The sequence below is a fragment of the Muntiacus reevesi genome, chromosome 2 (genome assembly GCF_963930625.1).
Source record: "Muntiacus reevesi chromosome 2, mMunRee1.1, whole genome shotgun sequence".
Taxonomy (NCBI): Eukaryota; Metazoa; Chordata; class Mammalia; order Artiodactyla; family Cervidae; genus Muntiacus; species Muntiacus reevesi.
The window spans coordinates 38,795,404-38,822,814 of NC_089250.1; the positions used below are offsets into that span (position 1 = coordinate 38,795,404).

The 27,411-nt window shown below is 47.5% G+C and overlaps 1 protein-coding gene across 2 annotated transcripts in view; it reads right to left on the bottom strand.

The window, feature by feature from the left end:
* The window catches only part of RALGAPA2 (Ral GTPase activating protein catalytic subunit alpha 2), a 270,511-nt gene that overhangs the window by 18,139 nt on the left and 224,961 nt on the right, over nt 1-27,411 (bottom strand). For both annotated transcript variants that reach the window (XM_065921331.1, XM_065921330.1), the window contains exon 38: nt 2,615-2,736. In XM_065921331.1, coding sequence (XP_065777403.1) covers nt 2,615-2,736 — 122 coding nt within the window. The remainder of the gene's footprint in view (nt 1-2,614; nt 2,737-27,411) is intronic.

Below are 27,411 nucleotides of genomic sequence, written 5' to 3' on the forward strand. Positions count from 1 at the left end.
CCCTGCTCTGACGACAGCGCTGTGGAGACGGTCTGAGCGAATCCTAGGAGCGCTGTGGGAGCTTAAGCCGCTCAGGGTCAATTTTTCCAGCTGGCTTGTCCCTGCGAAAAGCAGCCCTCACCTCGATTTCTCAGTTTAAGCTGTCTGGCTCTTCTGGGTTTGACTGTACTTGTCCCAGAATAATAATAAAAAACAAACAAAAAACACACTGTGGATAGATGAAAAATGTTTTCATCCGTCAAAGTGGTTAACAGACGGGAACAGGGATTCCTCAGAAGCAAAACTGGTCTGTGAGTGAGAGGAGGATGTGGTTCTGACAGAGGGCCTGTGTGTGGGATGGAACTGTACCCGCAGATTCCAGGGCAAACCAAGTTGATTTTGAGCTTCTTCCTGATGGTTGTAGTGGGCAGATATGCAAAACCTTGAAAGAGAACATCATGCCTGGACTTAAAATTGCATCCATGGATTGGTGTGATAGGTGTAGAAAAATGTTCTCAGTCCACACACAACACCCTGAAGCCTACTGGTTATGACACGTGATGTTGGCGTCAATAAACTGAAAGGAGGAAGGACCGGCATTTGGCTCGGCATGTCATCTTTGGTTTCACCATCTTTTTGTGCACATTCCAATACCTGCTCTTATCAAGCTGTCAGAACCTTTATCAATTCAGTGACTTTGGCCAATGTGACATTCTTAGAGCAGCCAGTCTCTAAACGGTGGGTCTTAAAAAATCTAAATCACTCATGGCGGCTCACTTAAGAAGTTACCTATACATGAACTGGTGTAAATAATTAGGAACTTTTGGGAAAGATCAAATTAGTTTATATAGAGGCTAAAATATACATAGAAAATAAAGTTTATCAATACTTGTTTCAGTAACATCTTAAGAGCCTTTAGAACATAACAGTTAAGAAATGGAAGCATATAGCTATGATTTAATTACTTTTAATTTTAGAAAACAAAAAGCTTTATCAAGATTAAAAAAAAAAAACCTGCACTAAAAAATTCAGTCCCAGGACTTTATGAGGGTGGGAAAAAGCTGAATGAGATCTTTACAAAACTAGCTTTGCCATAAATCCTTCGTGTTCTCTCACCTAAAAATTAGAAGTGATTTTCAATCTCTAGCCAGACTGGGTTTGAAATCTTCATTTCCCTTGAAACTGACTTTTTTTTTTTTTTTGTGGGGTGGGGGGAGAGGGAGGGTGGTGGGGTAGGGCTGGGGGAGCAGAGGCTTTAGATCGAATGTTGGCAGAGTGTATAAAAGAATTCAATTCACAGCTGTTCTACTTTTTTAATGTAAGAAACATTAATCAAAGCTTTAAGTTATAAGCTTTTCTCATGTTGCTTAGTATTCCAGTTCAACAAAGATCAATAGAGGCCATCCCTGTATTTCTGGACGCCTCGCAGGGAAGCAGAGGCGCGATTATGTAAATTTCGCAGCTCCCCGCACCTCGGCGGCCTGCTTATCTCCCAGGCCTTCTGCCTGCTGCTCCTGGCTCCCAGTGCGGGGCCAGCCTCTCCCTCTTATCTCCTGACAAAGCTCGGGGAGGCCAGGCCGGCAGCCAGCGATGTTCAACAGTGATGCATGGCTGGTTTTATTTGTAAGTGATTTATTTCACCGAATTTAATTTTTTTCACTTTGTGTGTAAGATATTTGTTAACAAGTCAGGATGGGAGAAGCCAGGCAGTGATCAGAGGCAACTGACAGAGGGTAGAAATCTATTAGGCCCCCCTAACAGTTGTGCCCACCCCAGCGGAGGAAGAGGACGCCCCTCATGGAGGATTTCAACGTGCACCGACTCAGTGTCCCACTTGCTTTCTGAAAGGCAATTAATCTGCAATTACGTACAGAAATTTACCAAGTCATTCTATTCTTTGGGGGAAAAAAAAAACCCCACAATAACCATATCATCATGGTAAGTGCCAGCACACATTTTTTTTTTTTTTCTAAATTGGAAATATAAAAAGAGTAAAACCTAAAAACAATGTTTTTTTTTGAGATTTTCCACTGGCCTCTTAAGTGGAAGTGCTTAGGAGCCAGTGTCTGAGCAGGTCCACACCAGGTGCTGCTCTCGGCGGCTGGGCCCCGGGACGCGGACCACTCCAGAGAGAAAGCCAGCCCGCCGCACTGCTGTCACCATGGGCCAGGGGACACGGTCCTCCCGTTGCTCCCGCATTAATCCCTGACCCGAGCATCCCGGCGGCATAATCCCCATTTAGCATTAGTAGCAACGGCTTCGACTGGGAGGAACTCTTTCTCGATAAGTAGGCCCTGATGCGGGCACCACTCTTAAAACAACATATTCCCAGCTCAGCAAGAAACCCACCCTCCCGAATGAACCAGAGCACGGGGCTGAGAACAAGTTCATTAACCTCACTGGAGGCGGAGGTTAACGGGATGGTAGGAGGAAAGGACCTGGTGAACAGCTCGGATACAAAACAAATTAAAATGAATGTCATCACTCCTTTTGATATTCATTAGTGCATTCAGGGGGGAGAACGCGCTTCTTAAATTTGTGGGCATTTATCTGTGAAAAACAGGTGTACATCTGCGACTCGAGCATTTGAAGGGTCTTGGGCAGAGCTGGGTGGGGGGAGGAAGTAGCCACTCACCAGTTCCGCTGATCGAGTAGCTGGGAGATGGACAGAAGACCTGGGCTGTGAAATCCTCAAATGTCATGACTTCACGGTGGTTCTGAATTATTGCTTCAAGATAGAGAGCTCTCTCCTCGTAGCTGCGGGCGTCAGTTAAGGAAACAAGTGTCCATGCAGAATGAAATGCAGGGCAGCGACAGAGCAGCGACTTTGTTTTAAACACAATCACATAACTTTTACACTCGGATGGGGAATGGGTACCTTGCAAGTGCATAAGCATCCTATTGGAGAATTAAAATAGGAGTCATAATTCATGAGAACATTCTGATTTCGGAGGCCTGCGCTTAAAACTTCAACTGCACCCAAACCAGTATCGCTGAAAAAAATATGTAAACTGATAGTCACAGAATCAGAGCAAAAGGTCATACCCATTTCCTTCTCCAATCTTTATAGGAACAAACAAAAAGACAGATGTGGACGACAGCCACATCCCTTTCCATCCACAACCACGGGACAACGCTGGATCGCCCCTTCTGAGTTCCCCGGAGGAGATGTTTTTCTCAGCCTACTGATAACATGAATTGACACTCCGATGCTCCAAGCGAGAACCGGTGATACACACTTTAAAAAATAAAACCACTGGGAAGGGGGAAGGCTAGGAAGGTTGGCTCTGAAGGGCCCCAGAGTCTCAGGCTGACATAGGCCATGAGCATTAGAAAGTTATTAATTATTAGAAGGAACTAATATTAGTTATTAGTTCTAAATAACTAAATAATATTAGTTATTAGAAAGAACTAATAACTGGGAGAATCTACCAGGGAGCACACAACACAATATTAAAAAAAAAAAGACTATTGGCTTTTAATTAAAACTGCAGCCCTGGAACACACGCATTCAAATGTGTAATCAAAAACCAGGCACCAATAAAACTTACAAGCGTAACACGCTGAAGCAACTTTCCAGCTGTCTCAATAGGACCCCCGCGTGCGGCAGCCTTTCATGGGGCAGAAAGCAAATCTTCCCCTTTTGTGTGTGGCTTCTGTTTCCTCGGAAGGTGAATCACGCCTTCCAATAACAGGATAACGTCAGGACAATTCGGCAGCGAATGGAGGCGACGCACGGAGGACTCTATGAGTTAGCACTCGGGGGACTCAGCGTGCTGGCTCTTCCCCCTGCTTCCCCGTGATCGACGCAGAGGTTAAGGGACGTGGTTCAGTCATTTTGAACCGTGCTAATTCTGTAGGAACACAGGGAATGTGGGTTACCACCCGTTTATTATCTGTAGCTCCAGAAAGGCCAGAGTAATTCTAGCATTTCTCACTGAATTTTAAAACTATCTTTTCAAAATGGTCTCTTTTAATAATGCAAGTTGGGGGGAAATTCTGCCCTTCCAAATAGCTGTTCAATAGGCATGCATTTTGAAAGAGGAGAGTATTTTTCTACTCTCTTCTGGCAAAGGATGCTCACGAGTTTTCCCTACAAGGAGTCTTGCTCCTCCTCCTTTAATTACATTCAGGGAATGGTTTTCAGCCCACGAGGAGCCCAGAGGCTTTCTGGGGCTGGCTGTGCAACACAGGACCATGGGCTCTCAAGTGCCTAGGTGCACTGAAATTTAAATGAATAAAAAATGAAAAAATAAGGAAAAGGGTTCTTGTGTGCCGCACGCCATATTTCAGGAACACAGAGCCTGGACTGTGCAGACACAGGGGACACGACCATCACCAGGGAAAGCTCTCCTGGGCTGGCCCATTCCAGAATCGCCCTTCAGGCTGGCTCTGGGCAACTTTTCAAAAGGAACAGGAGTTTCAAGACAATGATGGATGACGGTTTGCAGGGACGGTGGTCGCAGCAGCCTGAGGCCTGGGCCATGTGAGTCTGCGCTCCGGCTGAACTCCGGGTGACTCGCCTTCTCGGACAGGCTGCCAAGCGTCGCGGCGCGGCCCCCGTGGCCTGGGGGACCCACTAATGCCGTTCACGTCTCATTACGAACATGCATCTTCCGCACAGCGCTCGGCTGTTACCGAGCGCGGCCCTCGGAGCCGCTGGGCCGCGAACAGCAGGATGCTGGGCCTGGGCGGCCGGCTGGCGGACAGGAGCTGTGACACTGAGCTGGCACGTGCAGGCCCAGCAGGGGCCGAGCGAGGCGTGACAAATGACTCAAAGGGCTGAGCTCCACTTGCGGCTGACGACCACCTGAGCCTGGGGCCCCGTTGGCGCCCCTTCCCTGCTCGCGGCCTCTGCAGTCCCGTCCTGCTGGGTCCTGAGGCCTGGGCTGCGTCCGGACCCCCCTGCACATGGGGCTTGGATGTGAGCACACGCTGGGCTAGAGACACGGTGGAGGCCACATGCCTAGAGGGGCGGCCCCGATGCTGACCGAGCTCACTGGTCCCCGCAGAGGGCTGCCGCGTATGCCACCCCCATGCTTCCCCACCGGGTGGCCGGCAGCCTTGTCCTGAGTGAGTGACACGCTCCCGCTGTCATGAGCTTGTCTCTGTCAAGACTGAGTGATCTGGGCTCCTAAGAGCACCTCCATCCAGCACTGGACTCCCAGAGGGAAATAATGCAGCTTTGAGGTCTTGGGTACAGTAAATACAATGGAGCAATGTAAATATAAATAGAACACAGTCACTCAGTCGTATTTGACTCTTTGTGACTCCATGGACTGTGGCCCACCAGGCTCCTGTCCATGGGATTCTCCAGGCAAGAATATCAGAGTGGGTAACCACTCCCTTCTCCAGGGGATCTTCCTGACCCAGGGATAGAACCTGGGTCTCCTGCACTGCAGGCAGATTCTTCACCATCTGAGCCACTAGGGATGCCAAAGGCTTCAAAAGAGGCACCATAGTAGATGCGGCACAAAGGTGCATCCAGAACGGGGCCCTGGAGCAGGAAGGTTTGCTTCCTAGAAGGTTCTCCGCTATCACGAGAGCAGACACTCCCCACCCTAGGCTGGGCTACACTGCGCTGAATTGGGTGTCGTCATTCAGACAAACACCTACCAGGGATGGGGTGAGACCAGAAGATCGTCAAGTACATTTTCACTTGCAGCCCAAGCCAGGACATGTACATACCATGACAAAGAGAAGACAGACACCACCCCAACCCTGGCACCATTTAGAAACAGCAGAATACCAGACCACCTGACCTGCCTCTTCAGAAACCTGTATGCAGGTCAGGAAGCAACAGTTAGAACTGGACATGGAACAAGAGACTGGTTCCAAATAGGAAAAGGAGTATGTCAAGGCTGTATATTGTCACCCTGCTTATTTAACTTATATGCAGAGTACATCATGAGAAATGCTGGGCTGGAAGAAGCACAGGCTGGAATCAAGATTATTGGGAGAAATATCAATAACCTCAGATATGCAGATGACACCACCCTTATGGCAGAAAGTGAAGAAGAAATAAAGAGCCTCTTGATGAAAGAGAAAGAGGAGAGTGAAAAAATTGACTTAAAGATCAACATTCAGAAAACTAAGATCATGGCACCCGGTCCCATCCCTTCATGGCAAGTAGATGGGGAAATGGCAGAAACAGTGGCTGACTTATTTTGGGGGGCTCCAAAGTCACTGCAGGTGGTGATTGCAGTCATGAAATTAAAAGACGCTTACTCCATGGAAGGAAAGTTATGACCAACCTAGATAGTGTATTAAAAAGCAGAGACATTACTTTGTCAACAAAGGTCCGTCTAGTCAAGGCTATGGTTTTTCCAGTGGTCATGTATGGATGTGAATGTGAGAGTTGGACTGTAAAGAAAGCTGGGTGCCAAAGAATTGATGCTTTTGAACATCAGTGTTGGAGAAGACTCTTGAGAGTCTTGAGAGAAGTTTCAAGAGAAGACTCTTGAGAGTCCCTTGGACTGCAAGGAGAGCCAATCAGTCCATCCTAAAGGAGATCAGTCCTGGGTGTTCATTGGAAGGACTGATGCTGAAGCTGAAACTCCAATACTTTGGCCACTTGATACAAAGAGCTGACTCACTTGAAAAGACCCTGATGCTGGGAAAGCTTGAGGGCAGGAAGAGAAGGGGACGACAGAGGATGAGATGGTTGGATGGCATCACTGACTGAATGGACATGAGTTTGGGTAAACTCCGGGAGTTAAGTGATGGATAGGGAGGGCTGGTATGCTGCGGTTCATGGGGTCGCAAAGAGTCGGACACGACTGAGCGACTGAACTGAACTGAAGGAGCTCACACGTGCCAAGAATCTTCTTCTTCTTCTTCTTTTTTTAAGTAGCTTTAAAAAATGTAGCTGTGGAGTCTTTGTTGAATTTGTTAAGAAGTACTAGCCAGGGCCGCTAACTAAGAGCAGTGTCTTGGGACATTTTCATATCTAACATCCTTAGGACGTCAATGCTGGCTGCGTGCTATTCAAAAAGGCATTTATAATTTAGACACCAAAGACTTTATAAGGTGTAAACCATGTTAAGATATGAACTGAAGGCTGAAGTAATTCCAGGCAGTGGGTGATCTGTAACCCTTGACCAGAGGAAGCAGGTGGCTATGGACACACCTGGTCACGCAGCCAATGCCCGTTTCGATGCCAGCGGTTGCCCTCTGGCTCTCAGTAAGTCCACTGACGTGAAATTGACATTCTGTCCTGAAGTACTATCTCATTAAATACTACACACGGCAAAGCAGTTTTTAAGAGAAAATTTCCCCTTGAGTACCCAATTCAAAGAACATTCAAATTACTAGCTAGAAACTCATCTTGGTTTCTGCCTAGTTTTGAGTCTTTTACCTACTACTCTGTCTACTCAGTATTCCTTCACTTGCATAAAGAAGTAATCAGAGTAAACTTGGGTGTTTAGTGGTTACATATGTCTTCACTGGTTACATTTTCTCAAAAAACTCCAAGAGGGACTTCCCTGGGGGTCCAGTGGTTAACACTTCCCCTTAGAATGCAGGGAGACCATGAGTTCGATCCCTGGTCTGGAAACTTAGGGTCCCACATGCCTCGGGGCCAAAAAACTAAAACACAGAACAGAAGCAGTTCTGTAACAAATTCAATCAAGACTTTAAAACTGGTTCATAACAACAACAATAACAAACAAAACCTCGAAGAGAACTTTCTGAAACCCTCAAGATAAACTCTGTTGGGTTGCAAGAGCTTCAGGATTCAAACCCAAACCCCCCAGGTTTACTCTGATTAATTACTGTTTGATGCTTAGCAGCGACAGAAGCAGCATGACAATCAGAAAGGAGCTTGCTCTTCTCAGGAAGACTGGCCTGCATTTGAATTCCAGCCACCCCTCTTGCCCTGGGTCTGGGCCCCAACCTAGGCTGCCTTCTGTGCCTGGTGGGGATGGTGACGTCAGCTCTCGGGGCTGTGGGAAGATCAGACAGAATCCTAGCCGGAAGCACTGACTGGGGTTCCAGCACACAATCGAAGCACCATGAGTGTGGATTCCCTGTCCCTCCTCATCCCCAATGTGGGCCTAAGGCCTTGTCTTCCAGAAAGAACGTGGTGGATAATCAAAGGTGGTGGGGTGCTCTGTGTCCAGCTTTAGGCAACAGTCTCCTTTACACTGGACCCACCTGAGCTAGGATGAGTCCTGTGATTTCCATGTTACTAACAGGAAAACAGATGCTCAGAGTTCAGGTGAGTTTTCTCGGGTCAGTTACTCAGGGGTGCAACTGGGACTAGAACCCTGGTCTTCTAACTTAACTGCTTTCAGCTAATAACATAAATTCTGAAACACATGGGGTTAAGTCAAGTCCATGATCTTGTGCAAGGTTGGGATTTATTTATTCTCTGAATGAGACTTAAACATATGTGGGTATAAAAAGTCAACCTACAACGGAAACGAGTACACAGGTTTAAGCTGCAGACCTCGATGACTTTATGGTGGTGGGGGTTTAGTTGCTATGTCGTGTTCAACTCTTGTGCCTCACGGACTGTAACCCACCAGTCTCCTCTGTCCATGGGATTTCCCAGGCAAGAATACTGGAGTGGGTTGCCATTTCCTTCTTCAAGGGATCTTCCTGGCCCAGAGAATCGAACCGGGTCTCCTGTCTTGCAGGCGGATTCTTTACCACTGAGTCACCAGAGAAGCCCTGATGATTTTATAAATTCCTTAAAAATAACAATGACTTCATTCTTCTTGCTTACTCAGGCTCTTTTTGCTATTCAGGTCACAGGAACCCAGCGGGAAAGAGGGGCTCCCTTTGGGCCTGCGGTGGTGGGAGGAACCCAAGGTGTCTCCAGCCCCTGGGAGAACCACTGCTGGGGGCTCTGAAATAGAAAACAGCCAGGTCTACACTGTACTCCTGAGATCATGGGGTGGGGGGCGGGGGCGGGGGCGGGGAGGGGCCTGTGTGGAAGGGCCCTGAGGAAGGGAAACTGGTCAGAAAGCGGGAGGAGATGCGGGCCTCCAGACAGCAGAGGTGGAGGGGAGGGAAGTGGGTGGCAGATGGCAGGATGCCTGGGGGGTGTGGGGGCGCCCGCTCTGGCCAGGCCCCAGGGTCAAGCCTTAGGTGGCCTGGAGGGTAGTGAGGTGCAGAAGCTGATGCAGAGGATGGAGAAGCAAAGGGAGCCTGAGGGGCCTGCGTAGGGTCAGGGGAGCAGCGCTGGGGAGGAGGCGGCTGTTGTCGCTCAGCAGAGCTCTGGGGGGAGATGAAGAACAGTTTCGAGTCTCCAGCTTGGAGAAGGTCCTGGAGGGGACCTGTGAGGGACGCACACTAGGAACTACCCCCTCTCCACTTTAGGGGGAGGGCAGAAGCCAGAGGGCAGGACAAGCCCTGGACCACGTGTTTCTGGAGGGCAGGGCCTCCGTTTATGTCTCACGTCTGCTTTCTTAACCTCTTCTCTGGTTGGTACCTGCCGCTGGGGCCAGAGGGATGCTCCATAGGTGGGCTGGGCTGGCATTTGATAATCCGTAATAAATGGATGTAATTCCATAATAAATCAAGACAGGAGCAGATGCTCCTAACAGCCTAAAGCCAGGCATCACTTTTACAAAGATTTTGTTTGTCTTTCAAATATAATGCAAATTTAAACTCTAGGACTGTTTAAGACTCCAAATAAATGAATCATTCAAAGTAAATGTCACCGCCTGGAAACGGATAAAGAGGACAACTTCACTGAACAATGTAACCGAAGAGATAGATGTTTGGGAAAAGGAAATTAAACACATAAGATATTAGATTAGTTTTCAGACTGTAATGGTACACTCCTGGAGAGGAGGAACCAGTGCACCACTGCTAAGAAAGGAGAAAAGACCCATGTAACCAAGTTTAAGAATAATTCACAGGAAATGACCAGAGTAAATAGAAATGGGGGAAAAACAGATTTTTTTTCAGGCTATTAAATTAGACTTTAGGAGAAGGTCTGTTCTCATGGGTGGAGGGAAAGGAAGGTCTCACTCTCAGGGTCCGAGGCACTCCAAGGGTTTGAGGATTGATTACAGTGTGATTGGAAACGTTCACGTCGGCTCTTCACAGGGATCGATGTGTGAGGAGCACACTCTCAATCATGGGAGGATGGAAAGCTTTCCATCCTCCCCAGCTCCCTTGTCTCACCTTCTGTAAATCACCAGGCAAGAAAGGGCCCCGAGACCCTGTCCCTCAAAGCCTCACATCAGTAAAAACCTAAGTGATGAGAAAATCACATCTAGAGTCCACATGGTCGAGTGAGTGAGCAGAGACCCCACCGGCTACCTTGCTGATGCAACAATCCAAGAAGTGACGGATCAATGTGGACCACGGTTTGCCAGACTGATGCCGGTAACTCGGTTTCTGGGAGGAAGGGAGTCAATGTTACCAGCACTGTCTCTCTTTCAGATTTTCATTCATCCCAGACAGCTGACAAGTATGCTCCCAACATCAGTCATACAAACGACTGCTGCTGACAATTTGCTGGCGTTTAACATCGACGAAGTTACAACTGAACAGAACACAGAAATGCGGAACTGTCTCTAAAGGTCTTGAATCCTCTTTGTGGCAAGGAATAAGAAAGGGTCGACAATTAAATAGCAGTGCACCTGGATTTTAAATGCTGACTTTATTACTGCTGACTGTAAGAGGCAAATTATTATCAAATAATATACGTGACAGGTTTTAGTGCAACATGATTTGCACTGAACCATCTGATACTTAGTCCCCAACCACTCTCACTTTGGAGAAGAAAGCCAATTCATGTGACCTATGGATTGGTTTTTATCCAGGTTGCTTCTAAAAATAAAATAGATTTGTGATGACACATGATAGATAAGAGAACAAAATCAAAAAGGACAAAAAGATCTTCTTTGGCAGAAGTTCTGACCCTAAGTTTCCTGAAATATTCTCAGCTGTTGCTCCTCACCAACCCATTGGGTCCAGATGAAGTCAGGATGGGCTTAGAAAGAATTAAATTTGCCAGTCCCAGCGCTTCCCTGGTGGTCCAGTGGTTCAGAATCTGGCTGCCAATGCAGGGGACACGGGTTCAATCCCTGGTTGGGGAAGATCCCACATTCCATGGAACAGCTAAGCCCGTGGGCCACAGCTACTGAGCCTGTATTCTAGAGCCCAGGAGCTGCAACTCCTGAAGCCTGCGTGCCTGGAGCCTGAGCCCCACAAGAGAAGCCAGCACACTGCAACTAGAGAGCAGCCCTCACTCACCACAACTAGAGAAGGCCTGCAGAGAAATGAAGAGCCAGAGCAGTGAGAAAGAAATTAAATATTTTTTTTTAAATTAAAAGTATTTGTCCCAAGTGTTTGCACCAAACTCTACAGATTTTCTTGATTATTTTTTTTTCCATTTCAGAAAACAATTTTGGGGGGAAATACTCCTTTTTATGATGTTTAAAAACTTTGAGCTGTATTTTAAGATGATAAATAAGGCTATATCTGCAAACAGAAAATAGTATTTCTATATTTTTGTAAAATAATTGTAGCTTAATGGCATCTGAGCTTTCCAGACAGATACTCATCTTAACACCAAATTATCAAATGACAAGAAGAAACTCCAAGAAAAGTTAGGGGTTTACCAGATGCAAGTGACCTGGAGACTAGGACAGCTGTCCCTATGAGAGGGACTAAGTGAGTCCCAGGGCCATCCAGACCCGGTTCCAGGGGGTAAGATAGGGTGTCATTCAGAGCACACCTGATGACCGCGGCTGCTGACCTGCGCTTGCAACTTGAGACAGCCACGGACTTATCAGTCAGTGAAAAAAATACCGCCCCAGTGATCGAAACCTAACTGGAAATTTGGGGGAATTCTGATAACACAAAGCTCCTCCGTGATCAGAGGCAGCAAAACTATGTTTGCCTCACAATGTTTAAGCGACCGAGTTCCTGCAATTAGAGACAGTGCGTGATGCCAACGGCTCGCGGAGGCCATGCTGAGTGGGCATGAGGGTTGAGCTGTCCTGCGATGGGTCCAGGCAGGGTGGGTACAGACAGCCCTCTGAAGACCTGCTCCATCTGTGGGCACAGCTGGGCCTGTCAATAGATCTGGGCCCCGCGCTAACCAGAGGGGCCAGAGAAGCCCAGAGAGTCCCAGGACAGGGATTTTGAGCAACTGGTGGGCAAAAAGCATCTCTTTTACTCTTTTTACACCTGTCTCAGAATTAGGATCAGCGTCAGGTTAAAAAAAAAGTGATGATCAAGAAGCATATGGAGTCAATGTAATGGGAAATGGTTATGTTTTGCTTTCAAGGTTGACCACAGAATTCCCAGGGCCTGTTACAATGACTCTGGTTTCACAGGGACTTGACGTGTGGTTCTATGCCCTCTGTTCATCTTAGTTCTAGGTTGTGCAGAGAAACAAAATATACCTACATACAGTTCTGTTACAAGCAGTTTGTCTGGAAGTGGACCGCATCCTCCAACAAAAGGAGGAAACGGCATTTCCCCACAAGGGAAGCGGGGGGAAACACAGGCTCCCTGTAGATGGTGAGACCGCGGAAAGACTGAGCATTTTGTGGAATCCGGCACTGTGCGGGGCCTTTCAGAAGCTGTATCTATATCACTTACCCTCACGACTCTACGTATGGTCTGTACTGCTTTTCTCTTTACACACAGGAGCAGCATGGTAGAGGGAGGGTGGTGTCTGGCTCCAGACCCCGAGATGGTAAATGCCAGGACCTCCACCCTAATCACAGCGTCTGGATCCCAACCCTAGCAGCCTGACTTAGGGCCCCAGCTCCAGCCACAGCCCTGCCTCTCGATATCAGAATTCTCCCCTGAAGGGAAGGGACTGTACCAGAAGGCCTGGTTCGATCTACTCGGTGATGTTTTTACAGAGACCTGAAGGACAAGAGAGTCAACATCTACACTACATGTTGGTAGATCCCTTTAAGTACCTAGAAACTTCCCATTTTTTAAGAGTAATGCAGGAGGAAATAGAGAAACAAGATTATCCTGGTGGGAACAAACATCAGAATAAGAAAGATCTCTCAACAATAACACGTGCTTTAAAAAGATGTGCAGATGAAAAACGATGGGTATTTGCATCTTGATGTTATGTGGTTTTATATGCTAGGATTATTCTACTTTATACTTTAAATGAAAACTGTTGGTTTTCATATTTTTATACACAAAACTCCCTGTCAGGGAGTCTGTTCATTCTGACTAAAATACATTCATCACGTTACAGGCAGAAACAACCCCAGAACGCTGTTAAAGATAAAATTCCCAACTCACACAATTCTCTGGGACTTTCCACATTTGAGCCTCATAGAGTCACTCAATATCATCTTCATGACTAAAAATAAAACTGCAGTATCACTTAAAATTATAATCAAATCATTCTCTTGCAAATTAAGACACTTACTCTTGGAAAAATAACAAAATTGAATTAGGTGTGTCTTTTTCTTAATAGATCAAAAGCAACTCCATTAAGCCAGCAGTTTTATATTAATGGCATGAGACATGGCCCAGATGAGGAAAATGTCCTTTGTAGCCATTTTGTACTTTATTTAAAGAGAGATGGAAGTGTCCCTCAGAATTCAAAGGTGAAGCAAATTGTATCTCAGGTCCCTGGACAGGAAGGCCAACACGACCCCTGTGAGGCAGCCATGCAGAGCAGAGAGTTTAGGTCTGTCTTCCTTCGATTTCTTATTTCCTCCAGTCACTCACCAACCCATCCATTCATTCATCATCCATCCATCCACTCATCCACCCATGCACCCATACAACCCCCCATCCATTCACCCATCCACCCATCTATCTATCCATCCACCTGCTATTTACCGAGTGCCTCTTCTGTATCCATAATTCTTCCTTCAGCTGTAAGAAAAGCACTTCCTTGCCACTCAACTCTCTTTTAAGTCTCGGCTTCGACGATACCTGACCATCACACTGAGTGTTCCAGTATTTGGGGGGGATTCTAAAACACATCGTGGTGAGGTTACATCATCATTAGCTTGAGTTCTGTTGGGATAACAGCTCTCTCTGAAGAAAAGAAACAACCTTTACATAACAAGTAAGAACAGCCTACCTAGCGTTGGTATAGCACTGCCCTTTTTGCAGCCATGAGCTCACTGGACCTTCTGGAAACTTCCATCCACAGATGGTAAGGCAGAGAGCAGACATGCTTCTCTTGTGTCCATCCAGCTAGAAGTGAGCATGACTCGAACTCAAGTCCAGGCCAGTCTGATTCCCAGTGCTGGTCTCTGCTTCTCTCTTACATTGGTTTCAGTTTAGTATGAATATTAGTCAAGAGTTTGCAATGCTCATGCTAAGTCAACTCATAAATACTGTTGTTTGGTGTTGACAGGAAGGTGAGAAGAGACAAATCAGAGCCTTTTCTCTGTCTCCAGAACCAAGAATGGCACAAAATAAACTGGCAAGTTTTACAGCTAATCTGGCATAAGAGGTGACTCCTAGCTGAATTATTATCTGCACGATTGACTTAGGAAACCAAGATACAGAGTGATAAACTATATGAATTTATCCTTTCATTTAAGTGTCAGAGGTTGGGAAATTTAAGTGAGCCTGTTTAAGCCAGATTGATCATACTGTGCTTATTTCTGTTCACATTTTGAACAACAGAACATCCTAAAGTTTTATTAATTAACTCTTTGGGGTGGACATTTTTGTGGAAAGGATGGCTGAGCACTGTTGGGCAGGGATGATGAGGTCAGGGTGCTGGACACAGCAGAGCTGGACCCAGCACCACTGGGTGCTTTACAACTAAAACACTGAGCGGGGACTTTCCTGGTGGTCCAGTGGCCAAGACCCTGTCCTCCAGTGCAGGTGACCCCAGGTTTGATCCCTGGTCAGGGAACTAGGTCTCACATCCTGCAACTAGGAGGTCTCCTGACGCAACTAAAGATCCTGCATGCTGAGATTGAGACCTGGCACAGCCACATACATAGATATTAAAAAACAAAAAAAGACTGAGTGGCAATGAGAACGGATGGCTCTTCTTTAACTGCTGTTTTCCAAGGGTCATAAAGCTTCTTGGAAAACCCTTATTTTTAATTATGTGCCCACTTGGCGTCACTCAGAAACACTGCAGAGGTTAAAAGCCTCTGTGCAATGACTCTGAGGGAGAGAGAGATGAGAGATGCCAGCCTGGTGTTCCCGCACCCTGGTGGCAAGCCGAGGTCAGCCCTGTCTGGGATGCAGCTCCGCTGAATGTGGCCTCATCGCCTAGGCAAGTAGCCTGCCTCCTGGAATCTCAGCCCCTCATCTGGAAGAGGGGGCCTCATGGTGACCCGCAGGAGTACATGCCATGTGTCTGAAGTCGGGGTCGGCAGAGTACCTGCCCACGAGGGCACTCAGCCCCTGCAACATTCACGAGTGGAACCTACCAGGACGGCCAGCAAGCAGGACTGGAGTGCGTGGAGCCCACTGTCTCAGAGCCAGGAGTGGAAGGCAGGACAGGTTTCGAGCTGCGGGCCGATCCGCTTACTGCCTGCTGGAGCTCAGGCGACTGGCCCAGAGTCCTGGTCCTGCTGAGGGTGGAGGCAGTGGGTCTCCCCTCGTCCTGGGCCTGAAATCGCTTCCTCTAACAGGTGAGGAAATATTCCAGGGGACATGTTTTTCTTCATTAAAAACACAAACAGGAGGACCAAGAACTAAGAGAATAGTCATTTAAAAAAAAATTTATTTATTGGTTGCTCTGGGTCTTCAATACTGCATTCAGGCTTTCTCTAGTTGCAGTGAGTGGGTGCTACTCTCTCATTGTGGAACAAGGGCTCTAGTCGGGCGGGCTTCAGACGTTCTGGTGCACGAGCTTAGCTGCTCCACGGCATGTGGAATCTTCCCAGACCAGGGATCGAACCCAGGTTCCCTGCATTGACAGGTAGATTCTTAACCACTAGACAACCTGGGAAACCAGGGAATAGTCATTTCAATGAAGAAAAGTTGGGTGTCCCCTACAGTTGATCCTGAACCAGATCAAGTATGTCAGTTCTTTACTTCGTAAACTGAGGTTTCTGACAATTTTCACTACAGAAGGAAATGCCTGGGTCATTTTCTATAGAGACAGCCCTATAGCGAATGTCCTCTTGAACCTGTTGTAGAGGGATTGCCCGGGCTCTCCAGTGGTGACAGAATTGATTAGCTGCCTGGTGTCACAAGCCAGGTGATCAGTTGGGACAAAAACTAGGAGGGGAAGGGCCAAACGTTACCCTGTGGAGGTCCCCTGAACTTTGCGACAATGCCAATCTTATAAAAGGTGAGTGACGCCACCTAACGAGCTTTACTTTTGAGCTTTTGGAAGGACAAACTAAAAGCCATCTACTTGGACTTTTTAATCATTTAACAATGCCATCCAATTCCCTTGATTGGAGAGAACTAAAAACTAAAGGCCACAGTAAATCCTGTTGATAATTTTATATATAGTGGCATGCATTCATGGGCTTCCCAGGTGGTGAAAGTTGTAAAGAACCTGCCTGCCAATGCAGGGGACACAAGAGAAGCAGGTTCGATCCCTGGGTTGGGAAGATCTCCTGGAGTAGGAACCCCCTCCAGTATCCAGTGTGCATTCATTAACCCCATCCTCCTAACTCCACTCCTCTTCTCCTTTGATAACTATGTTTGTTTTCTATGTCTGTGAGTCTGTTTTTGTTTCATAAATAAGTTCATTGCTACTATATTTTTGTACTGATGCAAAGGATTGACTCACTGGAAAAGACTCTGATGCTGGGAAAGATTGAAGACAGGAGGAGAAGGGGACAACACAGGATGAGATGGTTGGATGGCACCACTGACTCAATGGACATGAGTTTGAGCAAGCTCCAAGAGTTGGTGATCAACAGGGAAGCCTGGAGTGCTGCAGTCCACAGGGTCGCAAAGAGTCGGACACAACTGAGCGACTGAACTGTACTATTTTTTAGATTCCACATATAAGTGAGATCATATAATATTTGTCTTCCTCTGAATGACTTACTTCACTTGGTATGACAATCTCTAGGTCCATCCGTGCTGCTGCAAATGGCATTATTTCATTCTTTTTCATGGCTGAGTAATATTCCACTGTGTATATGGTACACCCCCCCCACACACACACCTTTTACTGTATAGCACAGAGAACTATATTTGATATCCTGCAATAGACTACAATGGAAAAGAAAAAAATATAGATATATACAAACATATATATATAGTATAACCAGACTTTGTTGTACACCTGAAACTAACACAATATTGTTCATCAATTATACGTCAGTAAAAAATTAAAAACTAAAAATAAAATAATAAGACCAAAAATAAAGGCCACAGCATATCTTTTGAAAACAGTTATATAAAGTTAATTCTTAAGGGAAACCAGTTGACTAATTCAATGCCAGGAACACAGATTCTGAATGCTGTATGCACATAGGAAGACAAGTAATTATGTTTTACTCAAAAATTATTTTGAAAGAACAGATTCTGATCTCCCCCCAAACAACTTTGTCTCTGGCTTTTGTTGTTTTAAAACTAGCTGGCCTTTTCTTTTGGCCAGGGAGATTCATCATCATTGTTAAATGCATAAAGTCCTGAAATTGCCCATCTCAGAACTAACTGCCCATGTGAGAAGCAGCTGTTCTCTGTTGGCCTCTGCATCATGGCAGGATCCAGCTTCCTGGGGCCCACATCTGGTTGGTTACTGTGCCCCCCGCATCTCCTAGATGGATCCTGCCCACATTAAAATTTTAAGAAAGACCATTCAAATTTAGGGACAATCCATTAGCCATTTTCAGTTCCGCCACAAACGCAAACATTTTTATCCATCTGCCCATATGTCCATACGCAAGCATGATTATTAATCCTATTATGTGCCAACCATGAGCAAAGATTATTAGAATAATTCTTGGAAAATTCTAGGAAGAAAAGGTATGGTGATTTTCATTTTAAAGCTGAAGAAACTGAGTCTCTAGTAAGTTAAGTATTAGGTGAACATTGGTAATTTCATAGTTCAACATAATAATCTGCCCAGAAATGGCGGGGGGTTGGGGGGAGCACTGCATTCCTCCCAGAAAACATTTGGGGAACAGTGGAAGAGACTAGGAGAAGGATCTAAACCCAGCCTGGGCCGTGGTGTTTGGAGAGGCTGGGCCACGCACCTCCAGGGGCCACTCAACTGTGAGAAATCAGGAATAAGCCCTTTGACGTAAGGAGTAAACACAGATGCAATTTAAACATATAGTCCATTTCTGAAAAACCAGACCACCAACAGCTTAACTTATATCACAAGACTGAAGTCTTTCTCTGATGAGGTCTAACAATTGTGAATACTCATGCATCAGCCCACTCAGCTCCTTTAAAGCAAGCTCTCCTAATTAACCTTATCATTAATGTGTCCTCATTTCAATCTTGTCGAAATCGTGCACTTAAAGAACCACCGAGGTTGCCTGACAGGTTTCCCAGCCTGGGATGTTTTCTTGAGAATGGAGACCACATTCATAGAGTCACTCAGTCGTGTCCGACTCTTTGAGACCCCCAAGGACTGTAGTCCATCAGGCTCCTCTGTCCATGAGGATTCTCCAGGTAAGAATACTGGAGTAGGTTGGCATGCCCTCCCAGCTGAGGAACCTTGGCTTCAGAGCATCACTGATAAGGGCTAAGATGGCTTAGAAATGCAGCTCCCAGTGATGGAATTCTCATGCTTTCCAGAACAGAACAGAATGTAGATCAAACAAGAAATACAATATTCTGTAATGTGTGTTTCATGTAGCGAAGAGAAGCCAAACAGAAAAGTAGATAAAGATTTTGATGACATTTTTGCACCATCCTAAGCCCTTGGTTTTAACCATAGCATCTGAGACATAGCCACAGAGCATCCGCAGTGGGAGGAAGCGAGGAGGACTCAGAGGAGTGGGGACACACGGGGTGGCCGTGACTTGGTGTCCAAGGAAAGCCCTGAAGAACCGAGCCTCAGGCATTTGGCAGGTCAGGCAGTGAGGAGTGAGGTGTACGTAAGCGCAAGGAAAGCAAAAGGTAAAGCAAATTTTAACAACACGATTAGCCACTCTCCCACCACCACACACATACATGCACCCCTTCCCCACACACTGGCTTTTCCCAGGACTTCAGGAGGGGAGAAGCATCTGCAGCTGCTCTCAGTGATGTTTTTGGGGAAGCTGCTGTGTTGAGACTGACTGCTAAGGCGCCTGGGCTCTAAAAGCAGCAGGTTCAAAGCCAGAGTAGATGGGGAAGGGTAAGAGCATTTTTGACATGAGCACAGATGCTCTCTGCCCCTCTAAGCTCTGCAGGCTCTGCTCCAAGGACACCCTGAAACTGCAGGGTAAGTCGAGGATGCCTCAACGCTGGAACAAAGGGATGCTTCCTGCCCAACGCTCAGAAGTGAAGACAAGGGAAGGGAAGGACCTCTCCCCTCTGGGGCACGCTTGTTTTCAAGCAAAGCATCAGCATCTTTCATCCCTTCGAGTCAAGAGAACTATATTTAAATTCCTTCTAGGGAGAGCCACTCAGAGTGAACTTAGGACAGGTACACAGAACTGTCTATAAAACATAAACACCAAGGACCTGCTGAATAGCATGGGAAGCTATCGGTATACATAGTAGTGTGTGTCTGTCCTATTGAATGTATTAAATATTTTATAATAACCTACAATGGAAAAGAATCTGAAAAATATGTATGTGTAACTGAATCACTTTACACCTGAAACACTGTAAATCAACTATACTTCAATTTTAAAAATTAAAAAAAAAAACAAGGTGAACTTAGGAACGACTACACAAGGTATTGTTAGGTGTTCTACCCTGATGCTCTGAAACCAACTGGACATCTCAGGGAGGTGGCTCCCTTGGGGAGTCTCCACCTACCGGCCCCAGGATCCAACGTGTCCCAACACTCCAGGCGTAAGGGGCTCACTCGATACCAGGAGCAGCGGACACGGAGGCCCCTGTCCGTGGGGAGCCCTGCCCAGCACCCTGCCTGCCTACGCCAGGTGCCGCACACCTGTGGGATGCTCTCCCTGCTGGTGGATTTGCCCAGCTCTCAGCTCAGCCCCACGTGAGGGCACGACCAGGGGAGGTAGCGGGAGGGAGAGAGGAACCAAGCAGAGATAGGAAACTTAATTCCACGATGGAGAGGCGTTGGGAAGATTGTCAATTTATCAGATTCTGTCATCCCTGAGCTGCAGAGGGGAAAGATGGGCTCACAGTGGCTCCCACAGCTCCACCACGAGCGCATAAAATACACACAGATGCAGCTGACGTGGAGCCAAAAAGGAAGGAGGGTGAAGAATACACTCTGCAGTCAAGTGCAAGCTCACTAAATGATATCTGAGAGAGGAGAGGGAATCAGGGCTGTCTTCTGACTATAAAGGTCACTGGGGCAGAGCCCAGGATGACCCCCCTCCGCCCTGTCCCGGTCAGGGCAGGGATGGGGGGGAGGAAGGCGAGGGGTGGGCACGGTTCTCAGCCAAGGATTTGGGCTGGCTATGGGCTTGTGGAAGATGACCCTGGAACACAGGTGGTGAAATGAGAGGACCCTGTTCTCTCCATTAGGGGAATGGGAGACCCAATGTGGGGACCAAGGCAAAGCTTTGGCCCCTTTCCAGAGACTGTCTAGCTTGACCGAGATTGAGATTGTGGACAGGATCAGTGAACGTTTTTGGAGATTCCTTGCTCCAAATTCCGTTGAATGATCCCAGAAATATTATAGCTGCTGAAAACGGGGTGAGTAATGCATTGGGTTGAATCATGAAAAACTGCTGGCTTCTGATCTACAAAAGTGGCAATTCCCTGTGGTCCAGTCTGATTGAGAGTCTCGGAGCACTGTGGGAAGCCCACGGCCTTCAATGTCCCCTCTCAGCTGGCCTGGCCACAGCCCCATCCGTGGCCACCTCTTCATTTTCAGGCCACAGGTCACTCGATCGCTAGGGGACGTGGTGGCCTCTGGCACGTGTCGCTATCAGAGCACTTCAAAGACACCCCCCACAAGGAACCACAGGGCTACTGGAACCCCTTGGTGCCTTCCAGTTCGGCCCTCTTAATTCAAGGCCTTTACAGGCATGCTTTACATGAGTTTTCTCAGATGTCAGTGTATTTGTAAATATTCCTCCTGCTAAGTCAAACAACTGAATAAGATCCACCTTTCCCTCGCTAAGAAGGTGTCATTTATTCCTTCTCCCAAAGCAGTTCCACACAGGATGGAAGAACAGCCTGGTGGCTGAGGGACGAGGTAGACATAGATGCTGCAGCAGTAAAAGAGCAATGAGGCCCGTGTCCCTGCTGGGCAGCCAGGGTCAAGCCGGGCAAAGAGGTACAGAAACAGCAGCGTGGGCAGGGAGTCAGACACAGGGATGGCTCTGAAAGGTGACAACGAGATGACATTGTGGACTTTGCTGCCATGAAACTAGAGGCAGAAGAACCATCTAAACAGAAGGAAGAAAGCCCTGGCCTCGTCAGGGCCATTGGGTCCTAGGGGAGGAGACGCTGAGCTCAAGTACCGGGGGGCAGGGGGCAGAGTTCCGTCTTGACGGCCCTGCCCCTCCTCCATCCCGCCAGGAGTCCGCAGCCTCAGAGCCTGTGCATCAAGCTGGAGCTGGGCAGGGCCCTGCAGGCACCAGACCCCCAGTAAGGGCTGACTGATGGGATGAGGGTGGAGGGCTCCGAGATCGATGTTGTGTGCCGGGCCTCGGCAAGTTCCTGCCCTCCCTGTGACATGGGTATATAACAGAACCCATCTACTAGTCCACGTGCTAAATATAATAGGTCTGATGAAATGTTTGCTAAACAAAGGGTCTTCTCCAACAACTGGATCCATATCTGTTTCCTTTGTCCCTGCAGGGTACTTATGTAAAGTGGGGCCTGGAGAATACATCCTTTGAGAAGAAAGGTGTGATACGGAGACATTTTCCATCAGAAAACACCCCATGAGTGGGCAGGAGAAACGGGATTACTTTTACAAAGCTGGCATCCACAGCAGACGCTGCTGCACTGGTAGCTTGTACGATCATTGCACTGACCATTCCTTTTCACAGATGTGGCAACTGAGGCCAGGACACGTGACCCGACGTGGTTCAAGCCCCTCTCCTGATTTACAACTCAGAGGCCTGACTGCCCCTGGATTAAGAAACATAGAAGACACTGGAGAACTGACAGTTGTCCTTCTAGGCAGTCCTGATGACTCTGTATAACTAGGTGCCCCTGGACAGCCGAGATGACTGACGGGAAACATTTTTCTTCTTTCTATTTTCTAATGATGGAGACCGACCTGGGCGGGGGATTAACCCACAGAAAAGCTACAGGCAACAGTTAAAATCCCTCTGAATCAACAGCCGCACACCCAGCTTCAGAGCCATACAACACAGGTAATTTAATTTCATAAAAGGATCTTTCCAGAGTTTGCTTTTTCCTTCCAGCCTATTGAAATGTACACACCATGAGTACAAAGTACAAGGCGCTGTCAGGCTGTAATTTGACTTCTGCACATATTTAACGTGCTGCTGGGGATGAACCATTTCATGGTTCCTGTGCTTTAGCGAATGAAATAAATCAATGTGTTAAGAGAGCGATTTTTTTTTTCTTGCCATTTGGGGGAAGCGCTCTTTACTTTTCTATTAACATGAACTTAATGAACCATTTCACATTCAAAACCCCTTAGAAAGGTCGTAATGCCTATTTCTTAATTAAATTTTTTGAAGTCCAATAAGGCTAATTTTCTTTTATACCTCCACACGGGGAGCAGTGCTTTAGAGGAATAACTTAGAATAAACAGCAGCATAGAGTGAGGACTAACTTCAAGTGGTTAAATATTGATACTTGGAGAGCTTTATGAAGGAAGATAAAGAGAAATGGCCAGCAGTTTATGAAGGATGATCAACGAGGCAGGAATTTGGTGTTGCCATGGAATTCAGGCCTCAGGAAAACTTCTCGTGTGGTGATGGCTGGGTGTGAGGCTTGCAAACAAGCATCATCATCAAGCCAAACACAAAACAAGAAGCAGGGTCACTCAGGATGAAGGTTTCTTTCTAGAATTTCTCCTACACGTCAATGCTGAAACTTGCCAGCCTGTGTTGAAAGCCTGAGGCTCCCTACGAAGCAGAGACAGGTACTTGAGGCTCACTGCTGCCTCGTTCTCAACGGTCTGATTTTTTTTTTTTCTGTCCTAATTACAGCGGACAGCATCGCAGCTTTGTCAGCGTTACCTGCTCTCAATAGAGGCGCTCTCGGGGCCCCGGTTGCCGAGCCGGGAAGAAAGCAGGCTCTCTGGCTGGCAGCAGTCTTGGACCCTCGCCCCCGGCCACACTGTGCAATCATGCTGTTTATTCCCCTGTAACAATCAGACGGAGCGGGCAGAGCACCTGGTCCTCCCGGCCGGCCCTTCCTTGGCAGCTGACGGGCAACCTCCCAGCCAGGTGGTCGAGCTTCAATGACATGAGCTAGCCATTCTAGGGTTAACGAGGACTCACTTTCCTCAGAAAGCCCCGGGAAAATCAGTTATTCATAAAGGACACTATGCCTTTTGTTGCCCACTGAACAATGTTGCTGAAAACCCATTAAATTAAATTCTCTTTATTGGACTGAATAATGCAATAGCGATAGCCCCAGCGAGAAGTTTGCCCATTTATTTACCAAATTTCTGAATAATTTATACATGGGATCCTGGCTCTTTTTCACTGAGTGGCCAAATGCTTCTTTGGGACAGAACAGCGTAGCCTTGCCTTCATTTTCATGTGGGTTAAGGCTCACTCGCAAATGAAAAACAAACAAAAGCGGAACGTAATTGAGTGGCCGGAGAATGAAGTCTCATTTTAACTGAGAATTCACATTCCAATTTTCTTTTGCGGGAGCACTTTCAAATATATTGGCATGAATTTATATCAGAGGCTGTTTCTTTCTTTTCTTTTGTTTTTGGTATGTCTCATAGGATCACCGCTTTCATGATAGAAAATGAAGAGAAGGAAATAAGAGTAGGACTTGTAAAGGGTCGAGAATCTCTAAATTAGGGAGGGGCTTGGGGGGGAGGTGGTCCTGAGGAGCTGAGTGTGGGCAGAATTTGATGGTGACTTAGACGTCCCCTCCGGCTCCACAGAGTTGCTCATAGAGGCCTCAGTGGGCGGCAGTGGGTCACGGCGGGACTGCGGTAGAAAGGAGACACCTTCCCCCCTCCTCCTCCACTTTCCCCCTCCCCAGGGGTTGACAAGGGGTCCCCCCCCCCCGAGGGGGCCCTCTCTTCCCCTCCTGAGAATGCTTAGTATCCCACAGTTAGATGTCCAGGCTGGCCTCATGGACTGAATGTGCAGAGAAAGACTGAAGCAGAGGAAACATAAGGGAAACCAAAGAGCATAGAGATCAAACCATTGTTTAAATAATGCTGTCCTAGGGATGCAGCCTTCGCTGTTTGGGAGGCTGTTTTAAAACAAGATATATATGCATTTTTCATTTGGAAGTAGCATTAACAAAAACATCCACAAAAAGTTAGATTCTCCTAAAATGCCTATTTGCCATCAAAAAGAACATAAAGCCAAGCCAAGAAAAAAAAGGTCTGTTGGATTTCACTTTCATTTAAGGAGAAAAACCCTGCCATTTTTTTTTTCCAGAGATGAAGATGGTCTCCACAAACTTAGAAAGACAGGCATAGTTTTAGTTGATAAGACAAACTCAGAGTCCTTTGTGAGGGTATTTTTAGCAACTGGCGATGATGCAGCTAGGACGCTGAAGCTGTGGGCAAGCACGGGGGTTAAGGGTGTAGATTTCTCTCTGCCGAGAGCCCAGAGGCTCAGCCAGGTGCCCCAGATTCCCTCTGTGCCTGAGATCCCTTGGAGCAGAACAGGCATCAACCCCACTATGAGTCAGAACTGACCATGGACCCTTATCCCCGGGGTGAGTGCCCAGAAGATGCTTTATGGGAACTGCCCAGCTCCCAGCATCTCCACTCTACTCCCTCAGTCCTGGCCTGACCTGGGCTGCGAGCACGTGCTCCGGCCCCCAGACCGTGTTACGCAACCACTTCACGGGTTTCCTCTGTAGTAAAACCTCAAAGGCAGAATCAAACTGGAACCTAGGCCCAGAACAAAGCCAGCGCCAAGCAGCAACTTTCTGTTATGTGGCTGATGAAATGCCGAGAGCCCGGGATTACAATCAGACGCTCAGAAATAAATGTTTTAGTTTTGTTTCCTGATCATTTTTGATAAGCGCTCTGGGCTTTGCCTTGGCATTTATCTTGCCGAGGCAGCCTGCCGTCTGGTCACAGTGTACGCGCTCTCGTGACATTATCTCTGAATTACGAGACCCACCTGGAACAAGGCCCCCACACAAAGGTATGAGGATGCGCCGGTGACAAGCGGACGCTCTTTTGCGGCTCAGAAACAAAGGCTGACACTTCTGCGTGAATAGACAGAAAGCACATCAAAGGCGGCCTTTTGTAGAGAAAAATTGCGTGATGCCCACTTTAATCTCTCTGAAAAATCTATGCACACACTGAACCCGATTTCATTTTTCACATAAATGCTGAGGCTTGATACAAGGACATCTTTTTCTTCACAGTTAAAAGACGAGGAGACAAAGACATGCTAGCGTAGCCTTTGCACTTTCTAAAGCTATCTCAATGGGCCGGGACACTTAACCACTGATACAAGGGCAGGGAGTCCACAATAGCTGCATTTGAAGCGCCCTGACTAAAACCAGTCATTGTTATAGATTAAAGAAACGCATTAAGATCGACATTTTCCTTAAAGCTGCATAGTTTTTATACTTTAACCCTTTGATCAATTAACAAAGGTCTGAGATGGTAAGATGCTAATAACACAAGGGCTTACACAAGTACAGTGGTCTAGGGATGTGATCTGAAGAGGATCAGATGCAGCTGCTCCTGGATGAGGAAGGCTGCAGAAGAGCACCTCTCCAGGCAGGGATGGGGAGGCAGTTCTCCAGCGAGCAGACATCTTGGATTGGACCTGAGGTCATCCAGGCTGTTATTTTTGAGGAGTGGGGGGACTATGGATGCCTTACACCCTCCACCTTCCTCTCCTTGTGTCTTTGGGTCCCTCTTCCAGCCCTAGGTGCCCCAGAAGAGGGGCCCAAGTTCTGCAGCTGGTGCTGCTTGCCTCTTGGAGCTTCCAGCCAACATGCTGGTGGCCCCACGTTCGTCTTCCAGCTTGGCTGCTAGTTCTAGTCTTATGTGGGACATTCTCTCGCGATGGGGGTCTCTGTGGTCACACTGCCCGTGCCCCGGGCCCATCCCTGCCATTCCTCCAGCTGTGTGCTCTCAAGGATGGCCTGTCTCCTCGTGGGGGAGCAATGAACGCAGTGGTCCCACAGGAGGTGCTGAGTATATCGCACAGCACAAACTGAGGCCCGAGCCCCAGAGAGATGGGAGCTCCAGGCCACCACTCCCGGCTCTGAGAGAAACCAGGGAGCTTCCTGACTCCATCTCCTATGGGCAGCACAAGCCTTTCCTCCCATCCCTCAGGCATCCGTGACTCCCTGAGTAGTCAGGGTGCTGCCTGTGCATCAGAATCGCCTGGTGACTAATCAGTATGCATTAATCCCCACTCCAAATTCAGGCTTCCTCAGTAGCTCAGTGGTCAAGAATCTGCCTGCAAAGTGGGAGACACAGGAGACATGGGTTCGATCCCTGAGGTGGGAAGATCCCGTGAAGGAAGGCATGGCAACTCACTCCAGTATTCTTGTCTGCAGAATCTCATAGACAGAGGAGCCTGGTGGACTACAGTCCATGGGGTCGCAAAGAGTTGGACATGCCTGAAGAGGCTTAATATGCACAGCACGCCCCACTCCAAACTCAGGGGAACCAGAACCTGGGAAGTGAGTCCTGAGCCTCAATGTCTGTGGCAGTTCCCCAGGTGGTTGTAGGGTTGAGAACCCTGGCTGAAGGCAATACACACAAGGGTTTCCCGAGTCATCCCCTGGCAAAGGGGCACAGACTGGAGGGCGGGACCTCCAGGGGCCTGGAAGCTGGGCCTGAGAGGCCTGCAGGCAAAGCTGCTTATCTTAAAAATAATGCAAATTCATGGCTCATGTTTACTTTAATAAAAGATGTTGTGAATGATTAACCACCTAGTCCTGCTGATCTGCAAAGGAAGGTTAGGCGTCTCTCGGGACTTGCTCACCATGGGGCCATCCCAGGAGTGTGTGAGTCTGGAAATGAGATCCCTAAAGGTAGAGAAGTCTATTACACCTTCAGAGCAGAAGTCCAGATGGCAGGGTGGGGGGGAAGGCAGATGTCAGGACAGATATATGGGGCTGAGGTGGGCTCCGGGTATGAGGGTCACTGAGTGAGGTTCGCTGAGCTACTGGACTCAGAAGCTCGGGGGCAACTTTATCTTTATCCTGGCTTTGGGTCAGCATGGGGCCTTGCAGGGCCAGGATCTCCTGGAAAGGACTGCTCCTGCAAAGTCTTGTTTTAAAAATACACCAAAAGCAGAAAAGCCCAATTACTTCTTCTCCCACCCACCCCCAGACAAGGCCATC